The sequence below is a fragment of the Pyrus communis genome, chromosome 3 (assembly GCF_963583255.1).
Source record: "Pyrus communis chromosome 3, drPyrComm1.1, whole genome shotgun sequence".
NCBI classification, from domain to species: Eukaryota; Viridiplantae; Streptophyta; class Magnoliopsida; order Rosales; family Rosaceae; genus Pyrus; species Pyrus communis.
In genome coordinates this window covers 20,418,123-20,437,078 of record NC_084805.1, presented here as the reverse complement: position 1 = coordinate 20,437,078, position 18,956 = coordinate 20,418,123, and the positions used below count along the sequence as shown (strand labels likewise).

The 18,956-nt window shown below is 38.5% G+C and overlaps 2 protein-coding genes and 2 pseudogenes across 2 annotated transcripts; 2 read left to right on the top strand and 2 right to left on the bottom strand.

Annotated features, from left to right (window-relative positions):
• The first annotated feature begins 587 nt into the window (after positions 1–587).
• Positions 588–10,076, top strand: LOC137728397 (1-aminocyclopropane-1-carboxylate oxidase homolog 3-like; annotated as a pseudogene).
• Positions 10,077–11,019: 943 nt separating this feature from the next.
• LOC137727642 (uncharacterized) lies at positions 11,020–11,884 on the bottom strand. Its single transcript, XM_068466465.1, has 2 exons — positions 11,707–11,884; positions 11,020–11,474 (listed from the first exon to the last, which is right to left on the bottom strand). The coding sequence occupies exons 1-2, from the start codon at positions 11,879–11,881 to the stop codon at positions 11,215–11,217; spliced, it is 435 nt and encodes a 144-aa protein (XP_068322566.1). The 5' UTR covers positions 11,882–11,884; the 3' UTR covers positions 11,020–11,214.
• Positions 11,885–15,275: 3,391 nt separating this feature from the next.
• Positions 15,276–16,462, top strand: LOC137728396 (pentatricopeptide repeat-containing protein At1g06143-like; annotated as a pseudogene).
• A 62-nt stretch (positions 16,463–16,524) lies between these two features.
• LOC137728395 (1-aminocyclopropane-1-carboxylate oxidase homolog 11-like) lies at positions 16,525–17,107 on the bottom strand. Its single transcript, XM_068467193.1, has 2 exons — positions 16,889–17,107; positions 16,525–16,782 (listed from the first exon to the last, which is right to left on the bottom strand). The coding sequence occupies exons 1-2, from the start codon at positions 17,105–17,107 to the stop codon at positions 16,525–16,527; spliced, it is 477 nt and encodes a 158-aa protein (XP_068323294.1).
• Between the last annotated feature and the right edge of the window lie 1,849 nt (positions 17,108–18,956).

The following is an 18,956-nucleotide window of genomic DNA, read 5'->3' as shown; positions in this document are numbered from 1 at the left end:
CGTTCGACTTCGTAGAGTTAGAACAGCAAGTCAACAGGAATGTTTCATACCAAAATATGCACTAAATTAGCTATTTTCATACTTAGTATCATGGCTATGGCTTAACATCAAGCTTTTCACCTCAATGTGTCATCACCTACCTCTAATTTGGTTGTACACGAACATTCATCAGTATTAATAGTCCGATTGAGGAGAATGAATCTCATATTGATGGGAGATGGAATTTTGCATGGACTTATGAGTAAGTTAGGCTACTCTCATATAGTCAATTGGTTTTATGGTAGAACTTCTTTCTTAAGGTACACAAATCCCATGTTCTGTGATTTCTTGGAAGTGACCTTCAGAAGTTATGGCTCATCATGTAGATTTCATAAATTTCTTCGAAGTGACCTTCATCTTCGGTGATCCATAATATCTCACATTTTGTGATCCATCCAATATTAATTAATTGGCAATACCTTGGGACATAGCATCCCTCACGCAAACATAACTTTAACTTCCCCGTCTCTCCGAGTTTGTTCCCTTTCGCTCTCCTCTCTCCATCTGATCTACAATCCACCAGAGAGGCTAATGATGTGAGTTTTCCGATGGCTTCTGCACCAATGGGCGGGGTCATATTAATTTGTAATGATAACTTGTCATCACCAACCCTTCATCAATATGAAAAGGAAACCATAAGGTATTTGAATTGAAAAGGAAACCATATGAAATAGAATCCTCTTTAATTGAGAAGTTTTCAAGACCAACGGTCACATTTCTATGTGCAGATGTTACTAATCACACTTGTAATATAAGTATTTGATTGAAAAAGTTTTTAGTACGGCGGGTACACCAACATATAGTATTATTAATTCATGTATTATAATTACTTATTGCGAATTTTTAGAGTGACTCTCATATTGTAACTTTATATTACTAATTAATCACCTGTTATAAATATAGGTGTGGAAGACATAATTGATAACTTAATTGTAATGAACTCACTACATAAGATAGATAAATATTAATTATTGAATCCACGTATTTAACATGAGAGCAGCTAGCTAGACACCTCTATAGTCAGCTGAAGTAGTCGGCCGAACAATGCTTTTTTATGCCTTCTTTTCTGTTTGTAGTATTACTTGTTTTCCTTAATTTCTTTTACCTGTAAAGATTCGAATTAATCAAAACTAATTGTCTTCGTTTAATCAAAACTAATCGTCTTTGTCTACCATCCCCAATCCAAAACAACGGCATTCACGACCCGCAAGTTCCTGTCATTGATCTCAAAGATGTCGAGAACAGCGAAAGGCGAAGTGAAATCATCAATGACCTCCGAAAAGCATCTGAAGAATGGGGTTTCTTTCAGATTGTCAACCATCCAATTCCACACGATGTCATGCATGATGTACTGAAAGGTGTACGGCGGTTTCATGAGTAGCCCCAGGAAGCCAAGGAGAAGTGGTATTCGCATGATTTCACAAAGAAGGCCAACTTCTTCAGCAATGGAGAACAAAATATTCCGGGTGATTGGAGCGATACTTTGTCATGCAAGGCCCTCGAATATGAGGGTAACTTTGAAGAAATCCCTGAAGTTTACAAGTAAACGAGTAATGCTACACTCACCAAATTTGTTTACCAGAATTTTGTACGTTGAATTCTAATGTTATTCTTTTTTTTAATAATTCAAACTCGAGCTCACTTTGAAAGTCATTTAAACGCTTAGTAGAGCAGAAATATGCTAGTATATGAAACATATCATTCAAGTGAAGGAGAAGGAGAAGGAGAAGGAGAAGGAGAAGGAGAAGGAGAAGGAGAAGCTATTCAAATTATTTTCAGAAGCTTTTGTTGAAGATCAACACCAGCCCAATTGGTGTTTGTATTGAAGTGTAATCTTGGCCCAAGATGGATCCAACCCATGGACAAAGAAAGATCCATACACATGCTAGAGAATTCTAGCAAAGTTCAAGTTGGTGGAAGAGTTTAGAAGAATGGTGAGGTTTCCACCAACATGCAAGATTAGTGTAGATAATTTTAGCTTAGGAAGTTAGTGGAATTATTTAGATATCTTTAGCATGATGTTTCCATGTTTCTCCAAGGTTCCATCCATGCCTATAAAAGGAGAAGGCATCCACACCATTTGTATCAATTAAGGCAACCAAGTGACAGTGAGAAGCAAGAATAGTCTTGTAGGAGTGTGAGTGATCTAGAGTGTGTCTCTAGAAAGAGTGAGTATCATAGCTTCTCAAGTGTGTCCTTGATAGTTTGTGTGTTGTAATCATTTGTGAGTGTAATACAAGTAATTTGTTTACTTGTGTTGTCTCTCCAACATTTGTGTTAGAGTTGTGTACTCTAAGTTTTTCCCCAACAATTGGTATCAGAGCGGTACGATCGGGGACCGTCTTTAGTGAAGCTTTCGAGAATCGTGAGAAGTTTAGTACTTCACAAGATTGTTGGCTAATCTTGTTCGGTGTATCGAAGTTCTACTGACGCAATGAGAGATCTTCAAGTTGTTGGAGGAATCAAGAAGCTGAACAACAAAAATTACAACATGTGGGTCAATGTGTATAGAGTCTTACCTACAAGACCAATATCTTTGGGATGTCGTTGGCGATAATGAAGTTATGCAGTCGGAAGATGACACCAGCGGCACTTTGAGGAAGTGGAAGATCAAGGCAGGTAAGGCTATGTTTGCCTTAAAAACTACAGTTGAAGATAACATGTTAGAGCACATATGTAAGGCCAAGACACCAAAAGAAGCGTGGGACACCTTCGTCACACTATTTTCAAAGAGGAACGATACAAGATTGCAGCTTCTCGAGAACGAGTTGTTATCGGTGGCCCAACGAGACATGACGATTACCGAATATTTCCACAAGGTAAAGTCTACTTGCCGTGAAATTTCTGAGTTAGATCCTAGTGCTACCATTATAGAATCCATGATAAAAAAGAGTAATTATCCATGGATTGAGACTCGAATATCGAGGCTTATTTGCCGCTATACATGGATGGCCAACCCAACCATCACTTGTTGAGTTTGAGAATTTGCTTGCCGATCAAGAAGCTTTGGCAAAGCAAATGGGAGGGGTATCGTTAAAAGGTGAGGATGAAGCACTTTACACCAAAAGTCAAGGCAGCTTTAAGTAGCGTGCTAGTGGTGGATCTAAAAGATATGGTGACAAGGAAAAAGGTCATCAAGGAGGAGGGAGTTCTCGACCAGGGGGAGCTCCAAAGTATCACGGCAAGTTAGTCCTAGAATAATAAAAGATTTGAGGGCAAGTGCTATAATTGTGGAAAGAAGGGCCACATGGCGAAAGATTGCTGGTTCAAAAGGCATGCAGAAAGTAACGTTGCTAACTCAGAGAAGAAAATTGAAGATGATTGGGACGTCATTGCTTCTCTAGCCCTGGAGGAAGAATGGGATGGAGAAGCATCCATTGCTATGGAGAAGCAAGAGTCAGTTCTCACAGCAGCAAGTTCGGAGACGATTGATTACCATAATGATTGGATCGTGGATTCAGGCTGCTCAAATCATATGACAGGTGATGAGAAAAAGTTACAAAGTCTGACTGAGTACAAAGGAGGCCGCTTGGTGGTGACGGCCAACGACTCGAGGCTACTGATTGCTTACTTCGGTAAGATTGTAATTGAGCCCCAGTACAACACTAACCATGTGCCGCTTCAAGATGTCTACCATGTTCCAGGTATGAAGAAAAATCTGCTTTCAGTGCCGCAACTAACGTCATTAAGAAATTATGTCTTGTTTGGTCCACGAGATGTCAAAGTGTATCGACACCTTAAGATCTTAGGGACACCAACAATGGAGGGACGGCGATTGCAGTCAGTCTATGTAATGTCAGTAGAAACTGCATACGTAGACAAGACAAGGAAGAACGAGACAACAGATTTATGGCACATGAGATTGGGTCACGTTAGCTATCACAAGCTAAATGTGATGATGCAAAAGTCAATGCTTAAAGGGCTATCTCAGCTTGATGTGAGAATAGACTTAGTTTATGCAGGATGCCAATATGGTAAAGCACATCAACTACCATACGAAGAGTCGAAGTTTAAAGCGAAAAAGCAGTTGGAGTTGGTTCATTCCGATGTGTTCAGGCCTGTCAAGCAATCATCGATAAGTGGGATGTGGTACATGGTGACGTTCATTGATGATTTCTTCAGGTATGTGTGGGTTTTCTTTAAGAAAGAAAAATCTGAAACATTTTCAAAATTTAAAGAGTTTAAGGAGATAGTTGAAGGAGAAGTGGGAAAGAAGATACGTTGCATACCAACGAATAATGGAGGAGAATATACCTCGAATGAGTTTTCCCAGTATCTACGAGATTGTAGAATATGTCACCAGTTCACATGTGCCAACACGCCACAACAGAATGACATAACGGAAAAAAAGAATTGGCATCTTGCATAAATATGTCAAAGTATACTCCATGCCAAGAATGCACCAAGAAGGTTTTGGGCCGAAGCTATGAGAACTGCAACTCATTTGATCAACAGGCTCCTTCAACCAAGGTTAAAATTTATCTCACCCTTTGAAAAACTATGGGATATGAAACCTACAGTTAGTTACTTTCGAGTATTTGGCTATGTGTGCTACGTATTTGTTCCAAGTCACCTACATAGCAAGTTTGATAAAAAGGACAGTCCGATGTATCTTTGTGGGATACGCCAACCAAAGAAAAAGGTGGAAATGTTGTGATCCTATAACTGGAAGGTGTTACACATCACGAGATGTGGTGTTTGATGAAGCATCTTCTTGGTGGTCTTCAGAAAAAAAGGCATTGCCTGATTTGAGAGAGATTGAAGATATGCTGCAACAAAAGATGGGGGAGCAAACTGTTCGAATCCAGTCGAGACTAGATGAGTTTGAGGATTCACTTGATGGTGATGGTGTTGAGCAAGTAGTGCCCCAAAACCTTTGGCAAGCTGGCGTATATCAACAACCAAAAGAAGATACACCTAGTGAAGTAGAAGTATCAACTCCACAATCACAACTAAGGAGGTCAACAAGAATCAGGAAGCAAAATCTTAAATACGCCAACGTAGCCATAAAAGAAGAAGTAGCTGAACTTGAGTGGCTCAAAGTGAAGGAAAATTTGTGAAAAACAAGTTCATTTGAGCAACATCAACAACATGCAATTAACAATTAAAAGGCGGAATCATGTTTATATGCACTCAAAAACAAAACTTAACCCATGAACTTCAAAGCCTAGTAGATAGGTGAACCAAGACTCAACTCAAAACAAAGTGAGTTGAGAAATCAATACCTTTGTAGATTCCTCTTTGCATAAGCAAAGGCTAATCACCCAAAGAGAGGGCCTTCATTCCTTGCATCTTAGATCCATGGATTTGGATGGATGAAAAGGTTTCTCCAAGTTCCCAAAATTGAAAACCTCTAAGTCTCCACACCAAGGCATATTGTAGAAGAAATGAGTGACCTTGGAGGAGTTTGATTGCTAGATGATCCCTCCAAGGTGGCTGAAATTTTAGAGAGAAATGAGAGCTTGTGTTCTCATCCTTTCCCCAAAAATTACCCTTAATGAATTTTGGCTATAAAGTCATACTTATTCCTTAATTCATTTGAGTGGTAAACTTGTAAATAAGTCCAAAACCACTCCTTCTTTAACATGGGATTTATTGGGCTATTTGGGCCTTTGTGAATCATTATTCATTAAGTTGTCACACAACTTAAGTCAATGGACTTGACGTTCGAAGCCCATTGGGCCTTAAGGTCCAAAACTATCCCGTGGTCTTTTAACGAACTTATTCGTTTGATTAATAATCATATTAATTAATCCTTACCATAAATAATTAAACCATTTAATTATTCTTACTCATCTCCGTTGAATCTTCAATCTCTACCTTACACGGTGTACGATCCATTAGGTTCCTTTTAGCGAGGCAGTGGGCGATTCAAACTCTTTCAAATCGATTGTGAATTGAAACTTACTTTCAATTCTCCCGTTAGTGATAATACACTTTTAGGGCTTCCACAAACCATGGTTGACGCCTAGCAGCATGTCATGGTTACCCAAGCTAATCAGAAGAGGTGGAGAACCTATTCAGTTTTAGGATTACAAATGCAATACGGTCTTTCTCTAATACAATACTCTTGACCACATTGTTTGGTTTGATAGTTTATTCATGTCTACTATCCAATGTGAGTCTTGTGCTTATATGATTACCTTGAATATGATTTGGAACACATTCCTAAATCTCATTCATACTCTGGCCAGAGATTCTAAATCATATCATAGAGTATTCTCCCTCAAACAGTTTGAAGGTTAGAGATCCCTTGTTGCGCATTCACTTGTCTCCATGGCTAAGTGGCTTAACCCCAACGATGCCGTGGACACCCTCTTGATGGAGTGACTTTGACATAATCAAAGATTAAGGACCTAACCACAAGACAACTGTGATGCCTCAGGTCAAAAGACTAATTTGCATTATCCCAACCATGAGTTCTCATGTGACATGAATATGAGAACTCTTCGTTGATCGTGTTCAGTGAACTCATTCTCTATTAAGCACCTACGTACTTGTCTTGATGTCACACACACCAATGACTCGAGACTAGTCACTCTCCCTGAGAGAAGACATAGCACGTACTGATCTTAACGGACTGTCAATGCCCAATTGACAATCCTATGATCAGGAACGTTTAGGATGTGTCAACGAAAGAATGGTCTCATGAATCTAACTTCTTTAGATCGCATTCTTCCAATCACATATTCCTTGGACTTATCGTTTAAGCATATAACATTTATATGAGACGGCTCAAACAATAATCTTTGCCCTTTACATTAAACTAGATTAGTTTAACATGTGAAATGTCCATAAAGTATCATCATATGATTGGTTTTAGGGCACATTTCCAACACAAAGTTGGGAGAAGAGATCACTGCAACGGAGCTAAATCAAGCTTGGAATCTAGTGCCAAAACGAAGAGATGTGAAACCCATATCATGAAAATGGGTGTGCAAGAAAAGCTTCATCGTCAACTCGGCATGAAGGAAATAATGAGCTGGTGTTGAGGGGGACTGTTGAAGATTAACACCAGATTAATTGGTGTTTGTGTTGAAGTGTAATCTTAGCCCAAGATGGATCCAGCCCATGGACAAAGAAAGATCCATACACCTGCTAGAGAATTCTAGCAAAGTTCAAGTTGGTGGACGAGTCTAGAAGAATGGTGAAGTTTCGACCAACATGCAAGATTAGTGTAGATAATTCTAGCTTAGGAAGTTAGTGGAAGTATCTAGATATCTCTAGCATGATGTTTCCATGTTTCTCGAAGGTTCCATCTATGCCTATAAAAGGAGAAAGCATCCACACCATTTGTATTAATTAAGGCAACCAAGTGAGAGTAAGAAGCAAGAATAGTCTTGTAGGAGTGTGAGTGATCTAGAGTGTGTCTATTGAAAGAGTGAGTATCATAGCTTTTCAAGTGTGTCCTTGATAGTTTGTGTGTTGTAATCTTTTGTGAGTGTAATACAAGTGATTTGTTTACTTGTGTTGACTCTCCAACACTTATGTTAGAGTTGTGTACTTTAAGTTTTTCCCCAACATCTTTAGGCTTTACCAGTGATTACCTTGAAGACCTAAGGCGCTTCGAATCTTGGTCATTGGCATGCCACTATTACCTGGTTTGCCATGAACCCCATTTGACCCCAGTGGAAGGATATCTGATTATCAATCTTGCTGATATGTTGCACGTGCAGTAACTACTAGCTAGTTTTAACTTTTACCCTATCTTTTTACACTTTTATTAAAGTGCTTTGATCATGTTACATATATCCATGCATGTGACTAAACAATCAGTTGATTCAAATTATAACACGGTATATTCACTATATATATAGATTCCTACTAATGGAAAATTTAAGAGTGTTGAGCATAGAGTATTGCCATTGACCGTCGAGCCCCCGCATGTCAATTGCATGTTTTATTTGCACTAACTACCTCCAAAAACCATACGGGCTGCTGAAAGAGCTTATATACGAAAACAATCCGCCAAAGCACGAAGAAGTCTGTTTTGGAGAATACATGCACCGTTTCAAACTGTAGGTTTGAACTTTGAAGGGAGAAGAGATATGGTAACATCGGGCTTCCACATCTCAAAGTTGCACAGAGCAACTTGGAAGAGTTATAATTATGTTGCTATGCTGGTATTCACTTTGGTTCTTAAGAGCAGTTCCACCGTGGGAAAGGCCCCCCAGGCTATCCACTATTTAATCCATCTAATGAAGAGTAATTGCTTTTAATGAACAGTAATTGCCTTTTGCATCTCTACCCCTACATTTGAATAGCCCTGACAACATGTAAATAAAATAATAATATTTTTTGCAATTGTTTGGAATTTCCCGTGCACCTCTCCACTCCCTACTCTCTCTCTTTCCACTCATTTTTCTCACTTCTCTCCATTTTTCTCTGAAGTTCCTCTCTCTCTACACTCTTACTCTCTCTAGAGCTCCGAGAGCTCTCACCCAATTTCCTCTTCGAAAATTAAACAAATCAAACTCCAAAACTAGGAAACCTTAATCTCTGGGACTAAAGGATCCTTGTTATACCATTGCATGCGTCATTGAATCATCACGGTGTAAACCACCATTGAAGTCGAGAGCTTCAAGATCTGAAACTCGAACCCAGGTGAGGTTCTCTATGCAAATCTTGTTTCATTATGTCTTGTTGCTTGGGACAAGATTTGTGGTGTTTTTCCAGTTTGAAACCAGAGATTTAACCCCCTGCAATTTCTCTGAAACATTGCCTAGCTTTTGGTCACGTCCTCGGAGCAAACTCTGGCAAGTTTGTGGGTTGAGATCCAACGAACGCCGAGGCAAAACAGAAGAAAAAGCATGGCTGACGTCAGGACGACGTCAGCCTTGCATCAAACCCATTCCGGGCTCTCGGGTTGGCAACTCTCAACCGGCCTCTCGCTCGGGGCTGCTCGGGCTCTCTTGCCAGCACACGTTGGACTTGATTGCTCGGGCTCTCTGGCCCTGTTCACTCACCTGTCCCTCGGGCTCCAGTACACGCTGGAACTGCTCTAATAGTATTGTAATTCTCCTTGTATGAAGTTTGGTGTATGATCTTCTAATCTTTTCCTAAATTATGTGACATTAACAAGATCAACGTTTTACTTCTACCTCTAAAATTTCAAGTTTGAATCTCCTTTCTTTTTTCTTTGATTGAAAAAGTGATAATGTAGACAAATATTATTGTTAGAAAATTGGATAACGTAACTCCTACCTAGTGTGTGTACTGCCATAACCAACATGCCACCTACTTAGTCGTGGTACTTAGTCGTGGTTCATCAACTATTAATAGTTCGAGAGAGGTACACAAATCCCATATCGGCTGAACATGGTACAAGATATGTTTAATTAATCAACTTATTAGGATTAATTTTCTTAGTCCTATAATAGAATATATTTAGGCTTCTTCCGGTTATAAAATTATTGAACTAACACACTTACCGACACACTACCTAATAGGGATGAAAACTATCGTTATATGTAAACCCATTTATATTAGAGTGTATCGGTTGTGCTTGCTTGTCAAATAACATTTACTTCATATACGGAGCCCCATTTGACTCTTGGCAGACACAAGCACTCCGACCTCGGGGCTTCATCACCTTGCTTAGGGAAGGCCTACAATACTTCATCAAAATTTTTGGATTGATGTTCACCCGGTGAAGGGAGCTTTGCTTGCCAATATATCTGACATGCTGCAGGTACTGTAACTCATATGGTTAAGCTAATTTTAACTTTCACCATATCTTTTTACACACGGTAAAGCGCTTTTGGTTCATCATGTAGCATATAGTCTGTGTAAGTGATAGAGTACTAAGTTCCTAATCAATCCCTCGAAATTTTACTGTGCAGATCATTACTAATGGTAAGTTCAAGAGTGCAGAGCACAGAGTACTGATGACACCGACACTGGAGCCCCTTACATCAATTGGATGTTTCATTGGCACAGGCGACCTCCAAAAACCATACGGGACGTTAAAGGGGCATATATCCGACAATCCGCCAATTTACGAAGAAGTCCTTTTTGGAGAATGCGTGAAATGTTAAAACTATAGGTCTGAAGGGATAAGATGGTAACTTTGTGCTTCCTCACTTGAGAGTTGCTATGAGACGATGCCAGTTATGTCATGAAACTTGGAAGTGTTATGGTAGTAGTAATATTGTAATTTGCGTTTTTCTGAAGTTCGGTATGGATGATCTTCTGATCACTTCCTCTCTCAATTGTAATAGAGGGCCACATATTGTACATTATAGACAAGTACTACCAAGAACATGTACTTCTACATCCGAAATTCCGAGTTTAATATTATTTCCCATGTTTGTTTTTGGAGATATAGTATAGAGTATCACAGGATGCAAATGCTTTCTATATAACTATTTAAATATTTGAAAAGATTTAAATACGTATTTAGTAATCGAAATTCAACCATGTTTTTGTTTTCTATTATTTTACCCTTTTAAAGTTTTGAGTAACCTTTGATTCTTGAAGTTTGTTGAAGTATTTAGTAGTGGTGAGAAGACAGCTTACAGTACTGCGAGGTCAGTTGTTGCAAGTCATTCGGGGATTGCTAAACCATTAATTATCCTCACCAAAAAAAGTAGAAACGATTGATTCGGGATCAAGACACCATAAAAGATAGCAATACATGGTGGCTATTTATACTGTTACTAACGGAAAAATTATGTCAAGGAACACTGGGCAATTTTTTTTTTCTCCTTAATTAGAAGGTTAAAGTACAAATAACATAGCTGAATCAAGAATTTCATGTTTTATTACTAAATTTATATTGGATATGAACTAACCGTTCATATAAGAATTAAACAACCTATAGCTGATCAATGATCCAGATTTACAGTCTCACAATACAAACATTCTAAATTATTCATACAATCTTTGTTTCTTCGTGAGCCAAACTTCTTTTTTGGTTTCTTTTACTGGAATTTAAAAGAAATTTCAAACTTATAATAAAATCATCTTTATTATGTATGTGAAAATCAAGAAACAAAGACAAATTATTTACACACATTTCCCCTGTAACTTGTACAGTGTCATGGGAAATTATTTGACTCAAAACCCTTCAAATTATTAAAAATACATAACCAATCTGGTGTATGTGTGCATATATGAATTTGTATACCGTTTCTTCTTCCCGGACGTTTTTATTTGTGTGTTTTCAGACGCTTTTTAATTATTCCAACGTGGCAGTGGGATAGCAAAAAACTTCATCATCCCATCCTTGCAGTTCTTGCCATCGTTTTCACCACTGGCAAAGTAGTAAGGCCTCCACTGAGTTAGCGCGACCTTGAAGCCGTCGCCACCTCCCTGTGTCGGACTCGCCAGCAGTTTGGCTTTGCTGAAGCCGCAGGTTATGTAGCTCCACAGGTTCGGTTGTTGGTATACGCTGTAGCCGGAGTTTCCCTCGCTCGGTGGATCATACTTGAACACTGCAAAATAAACAACAACAATTGACACATGCATGTACGTACTAATGGAGCTATGATGTATGTACGTCTGTTCTTTACTTAAGAAACTGATTGTGGATATGCCATGGATAATACGTTGAAACTGACACATTATCGATACAGTATGCATGTGTACTGACTATTGTAATGAAAGAATGCATGCATCTCATGCAGAAAGAGTCCTGATGCACATAAGTTGTTAGAGAGTGCTGACCTAATTCGTCATTTATGTAAAAGGGGTTGTTTTTGAGAGCCCAATCAGTGTAGTTGAACCCGAAACGCCAGCCTTCAGACCCTCCAACGACGATGGTTCTGCCCTCACTCACTGCCAATAGAGAGGCTGCAGCAAGGAGGAGGATGAACCCTTGTGTATTAGAACTCAAAGCCATTGTTACACCTTCAGTAATGTTCTTATGAAAGGTATATAAACTTGAATGTGTGGGAAGGTGATGAGAAACATGAGAGGGTTATGGGGTTTATATAGGAAATCAAAAGTGAAAGTGACTAGTACTGCTTCTTTCTCTTTGGTGGGCAATATTGTGAAGACTTTTGATACAATTATTTCAACATTTTCACATTTCCAGATTCCGCAAGCTGAATTTGAAAACACATTTGGAAGATTACAAAATTGCCAACTTTCAGATTCCATCATGGGTGGTGCTATCCACACACTTATTTTTACCTGCTACACACCCATGGTTAATTTTATCTTTGATATACTTTTATTCACTCGATCCGACAATCGAAAGTTAAGAGATGTATGTTAAAGGTAAAAAAAGGTGTGTGTGGATCGCACAATCCTACATCATAAGAGCATCCACAATGAGGGGTTCTATATGGGGATGAAAAAGTGATGGATATAGTCCATTTTAGAGCTCCGATGAATCTTTGGGCTTTATAAAAGGATCTCTTCCAATGAGAGACTATTTCTTTTGAGCTCTATATGGGGCTATATATATTTATTTATGTAGTAATTTGATTATGCGATAAATTTTTTGTGTAAACTTTTCTTAAGTTGATTTTTGGATGTGTTTTCTTAAATTTTCTTTATGAACCTTTCAACCTAAAAAAGTTCAAATTGTGATAAAGTTAGATTTTATCACTTATGAACCGTTCGTAAAATTAGATTCTCTTATCTCAATCTCATCCGTTGCTCTTTGAAATAATTTGATTTTCATGTACAACACAACAATTTGCCTAGCACCAATTGGTAAATTAGTATCATACAATTTTAAAAATTTTATTTGAAAATTTCACCCACCAATTCTCATGAACGTTAAATCAATTTGAAATTTTAATTTTTTATGGAATTTAAAATAATCAATTAGCCAAATTGCAATAAATTACAAACACAACCAAATATTTCATCACATAGTAAGAGGCATTTTAGGACTATAAAATTTTGTAATCCAAGTCATAAAGCAAATTTAATGAAATTTTCTATGTTAAAACCCAATAAACGGGTTTAAGTCAGGAAAAAATATATATGATGTGTTAAAGTTTTAAGGGGAAAATCTAAATGTTTTTAGATTAAAAAAAGTGAGCTTTTTTAGTAGCGTAACTTATTTCATTTTATGTCTTAAGCATTAAACATACAAATAAAATGTAGGAGGATCTTTGGAACAAAATATGTAAGAAAATAAAATAAAATAAAATAAAATAAGAGTATAAGTGTATTCGCAAGTAGATGGAGAATGATAGAATTTGGCTCAAATAGGTTGCTACTTTTCTCGTGGGATTCACTGTTTTATGGGGCTAGATGTAGCCCAATTTTATGATACCAAAGAAAAGAAGTTGCTAGTCCAAGTAGTAGATTTAGCCTCATTTTCCAGCTTAGATTGGAGATGAAATTTCTCACTAAGGTTTAAAATATAGACGCCTCGTGAATAAACATTGGGGATGCTCTAAGTTTTTCTCGTTAACTGGAGGGGTAAAAGAGTAAAATCGATTGGCTGACAAGTGACTCTGGTCATCGGAAGTTAGGTGATTATCCATTAAGAGCAAGAATTTCATGTAATTGCTATGATTAGTGGCGCATTAGCAGTTTAGAGGTCAGCCTAAGACAACGGAAGACAAGTGTGGGTCCGTTTTGGGGCGAGGATTCAACGGTCAACCAACGAATTTATTCCCCCACATGCAGGATTTGGATAAGGGGTGTGCTCTCCACACACCTCATTTTACTTTTTACACACTCTTTGATAATTTATGTCTGTTGATATTCTTCAATTCATCCGATCCGACGGCTGGAAATTCAAAAGGTGTGTAAGAAGTAAAATGGGATGTGTGGATATCACACCCCTTTGGATAACTAGTAATATTTCAACCTTAAGAGCATCTCCACAAGAGATGTCAAAATATCCAAATCAGCAATAACAGTACAAAAAAGATATTTGCAATATTTTTCAACCGAGAAGCCAAATCTAATGTGGCATGATATGGAATAGCAGATCTCCCTGTTGTCAAATATTTTTTTATTAATTTTTTTATCAAATTAATTTGCGTCTTCTAATCAGGACGAGGTAGAAATAGAGGTCGCGGAGGTGTTGTACGGGATGAAGAGGCAGCTGCAAGGGTCGACAAAGCAAGAAATTACAGCCACCGATTCGATTAAGTTCGAATCCAGAGAAACCAACAACAAATTTACCAGCGATGCCAAATCGAGAGTTTCGTCGCCGATCTCGAACTCGCCTTGTGTGGTTCCTCAGCTGACATTGCCTTTCCCTCAGAATTCTTGCTCCTCCGTCACTTCCATGTCCGCCGCCGGTGGTGCTATAAGCTCACTGAGCTCTCGATTTTGTTCATTTCTTTCTGGGTACCCCAAATGCTTCGTTTGGTTGCTGAGAGACTGAAAAAAGGGATTGAATCAATTTTTCGGTGAGCAAACAGAGCTGGTTTCTTTGTGTTTTTACGGTGTGATGAAAATTTAGTGTCTTGGTTTGAATCTGCAGCACCTAAGAGGAAAAGACCACGATCTGTGAAGGATGAAGACAAGAACCCATCAATTTTTTCAGTTCAAAACATTCCCATTTCGTTTATGGCCATAAGTGGTGGCTGATTAGCCTTCAAAGGTTGAGACCCCGAAAATAATAGTTTAATAAAATAAAAAGAAAAGAAAATAGTGTAATAAAATAATATTTAATTTGACAAATTGGATGGAGAGCAAAATTTTGAAAGATGTCAAAATACTACATAAGCTGTCAAATTCAAATTTTATGTTTAAAATTTGGCTCTAATATGATGTCATAGTACTATAGATAAATAGCATTTTGCAATCTAAGAGCGAAGAGAGGGGAAGGGGGAAGGGTTACAATCTAAGAGTGAGGAGGGGTTTTTGCCTTTTTTTTTTGGGGGGGGGGGGGGGGGGTTGGTTGGGGGTGGGGCTGTCAAACATTAGGTTCGAGTTGTCATGACAAATCAAGGGACGGGATAGGAAATTTTTTGTGTCTGAATCCGCACGAACAGGTGATCCTGTTGTCAGACCCCAAAATTTCCCCTTTGTTAGAGATTTTCTGTGGTCCAAAAATGGGACGACTGGTCCACACCCCTCACATTTTGCTATTCCGGCTTCCCCACATAATAGTCTCTCCCTTCGTTGGGTTACCCGCATAATAGCCTCTCACATGTTACCATCCGTAGTTGAAAATTTGAAGCAATGTTCGACTCCAACAGAGCTAGAAAGTGTATGTGCCTCAATGATCAGAACCAATGCCATCCAAGATTCTTTCTTTACGAACCAACTCATCACCGCCTTTTCGACATTGTCCCGCCTAGATTATGCAGTTTTAGCCTTCAGCCAAATGGAAAATCTGAACGTTTTCGTCTTCAAAGTGATGATCAGAGGCTTTGTTCATTCCAACCACCCATTTCAGGCTTTGAATTGTTACATTAATATCATGGTTGTGCCTAGCAGTTACACGTTTTCGCCGTTGATCAAGGCCTGCACCTCTCAATGATCAGGCCTGCACTTCTTCATCTACGCCATGTCAACTGTTATTTCGGCTTGTGGCCATGTTGGAGCTCTTGACTTGGGATTGGGAAAAGAGAGGCATCTTTACGCAATGGAGAACAGATTTGATCTCGATGTTTATATTGGATCCGCACTGCTTGACATGTATGCTAAGTGTGGCACATTGGAGAGGCCTCTTTTGGTTTTCTTAAAATTGCGGGATAAGAACCTTTTCTGCTGGAATGCAGCAATGGAAGGGCTCGGAGTTCACGGATATGCAAATGAAGCACCAGCAATGTTCTGCAAGATGGAGAGAGAGAGAAGATCAAGCCAAATGGGGTTACTTTAGAAAGTGTTTTAAGTGCCTGCACTCATGCAGGATTTGTAGAAGAAGGCCGCAAGAGATTTTCAAGCATGATCCAGGACTATTCCATCCGCCCCGAAGTTGAGCACTACGGATGCATGGTGGATCTGTTGAGCAAAGCCGGCCTGCTTGAAAATGCCCTAGGGTTGATAAGAAGCATGGAGTTTGAACCGAACTCTGGTATATGGGGTGCATTGGTAGGTGGCTGCGAGCTTCGTAAAAACTTGGAGATGGCTCAAGTTTGTGTCAAGGAATTGATGTTGTTGGAGCCAAGTAATAGTGGGTGTTTCAACCTTTCGGTGAACATGTGTGTGGATGCGAAACGATGGGGAGAAGTTGCGGATATTCGAGCAACCATGAAGGAACTTGGAGTTGAAAAGGGATGTCCTGGGTCCAGTTGGAATGAATCTCATTCAGCTTCTGACGAAATTGACATCCAAAGGAAAATATGGGAATTCAAATACGTAATACTCGGATCCTTTTCATCTTTTTTTATTTCAATTTCAAATCTTTATTAAGTCACACGTACACATTGTTTGAACATTAAACTTCAGTAGGAAATGAGAGTAAAATGCTCTTCCGGCGAACATTGCAGCTAGAATTACATGTTATTAACTTGGTAATTGGTGCATTGTATTGTAGGAGTTCCATTTTTCATAATTCCAAAAGTGATATTTGGAACAGAACGGCGTGTTTTCCTCTGCACGGTCACTAGGCTCAACTCAATGCAGTTGAAAATGAGGCAGGGCAGAGCCACCATTTTGTCCATTGACTCTGTAGTACGCAGTATATTCTCCGTGAAGCGTATCTCTGTATTTGGGTGGATTGGTTTCAGACAGAAGCTCCTTGATTGGCTTGTAGGGGTTGAGTTTGTCCTTGGCACTAGGAACGAGAAAAGATGCAACTGATATTCGAGGCTTGACAAGTGGGGTGGCGAGTACTCTGTGCTCCACACTCTTGAACTTGTCATTAGTAACGAGCTGCAGATACATACAATCACATGAAATAGGAGAGATCTGTATCTTTTTCTTTGTCTTATAAGATAAGAAGGTATTGAAGAAAATGTTTAACAACAGATTATCATGCCTGCATAAAGTCACCAAGGTTTGCTACTAAAGCTCCATCCACCGGCGGCACATCGACCCATTGGTTTTTATGGAGAACTTGGAGGCCCCCAATCTTGTCTTGCAGGAGTAAGGTGAGAAAGGAGGGGTCTGAGTGTTTGACTGTGCCAAGAGTCAAATCGGGCTCCGGGCAAACAGGGTAGTAGTGGCATGATAACGAGAAAGATTTCAAGCACCCCATCTGCGCTAGGTGATCCGTGGTGAGCCCTAACGCTTCTGACAGTATTTCAGATATAGCACATCCTGCAGTTTAATCAAGTTTTTGACGTACTCACTCACTTCATTTCTGCAACACAGAAAGTCATGAATTTGATAAAGGTATAGTATGTTGGAGCAATAATAGAAAATATGAAAAATAACTATATAATTCCAATGATAATAATCATAAAGAAATTCACAACATCAATTATATATGAGATCAATATAAACAACTAGAGAGAAAGTTAGAATAACTGACAAACTTGGAGATTGAGGCTTGCATAAATGCAATATCCTAAAGATAGAATTTCGCCCCTACTCTTGTGCTTGTAGTTCGGTAGGCGTCCATCTCCCAGGATTCAACAATCTATAATCCGAAGTCAAAGCATTTCAATCTATAATCCGAAGTCAAAGCATTTCAACAATCTAAAATTCATATATAATATGGAGAGAAAAGTCTCCCTTCTAGAATAATACTAATTAAACGGCTTGGCTCCTTGCAGATGGTACTTCACCGCATCGGCCGAAACTAAACGCTTATTTTTTATCAAAAAAAAAAAAAAAAAAAACACACAAACAAACAAACAGCTTGCCTCTTTCTATATTCCTTGTCCAAACAGAGCATCTACTTACTGGCTGATTTGCAAATCCTTAACAAATCCTTACTCCTTATTTTATTTTTATTTTTTATTTGAAATTGAAATTAAAACTTGTTTGGTGACCAATCGATTCTCGATCTTGGCAAGACCACGCAAGAGTAGTGGAGGATTATTTTATTTTAATTTTTTATTTGAAATTGAAAATTAAAACTTGTTTGGTGACCAATCGATTCTCAATCCTGGCAAGACCATGCAAGAGTAGTGGAGGATCGAGTCTGACTGGCCCTGGCCCTTAAAATTATCAACTTGGTTGAATCAGCTTGAGAATCATGGCATTTGATTTTGTTGACTAGTATCATGAGATTTGATTGTTAATCTCCATCACTCTCTTTCAAGATCGAGAGTGAGCGTCATGAAATCCCAACTTGCTCTTGAAAGAACTAAAATTCTCTCTTTCCAAAGACTTCGTAAAAATGTCTACTAATTGTAGTCGTAAAGGAAATTAATGAGCAATTAGTCCAGCTTGTAATTTCTCGAGCAATGTGACAGTTGATCTCAATATGCTTTGTGCATTCATGAAAGACGACAGGGTTCACTACAACGTGTATGACAACTTTGTCGCAATATAGGGAAGTTGGTTAGCCTTGAGCAACCTTTCTCGCAAAATAAACAATGTCAGGTTGGGTGACTGTAAGATATATTGGACGGCCCACCAGTATTTTGTAGTGTGTTGGATCCTTAAGCACTTCACGATGGTGTTGATCGGAAACGTTTTTGGCTTTGCTTCATTTTCTTCCCAATATGACGCTTGTTTCATCTTCTTTGAGTGAAGCATATTCTGCATATTTGTAAGAGAATTGTTATTAGCACTCTAAAAATTTTATTTAGCACTTCAAATTTTCTATAATTAGAAAGATAAATACACTTGTGAGGAATGTAGAATGAAATTTTTTGGAGTGCTAATATTAATTCCCATTTGTAATTTCAATTTGTGAAATTTCTGATGTATTTATTTTTTCAAGTGCTTGAAGTAACTATTAACGAATATGCATCGAAAAGTTTGTACCTTTACACATTAGTTTTATATGAGCGATATTCTAATCTAATCTATTCTTAAATACTGGAAAAATGGCTTCATAAGTGATATTCCAATCGAATCTAATCTATACTTAGATATGCATGATAAGTGATATTCCAATCGAATCTATACTTAGATAAGCATGATAAGTGCAT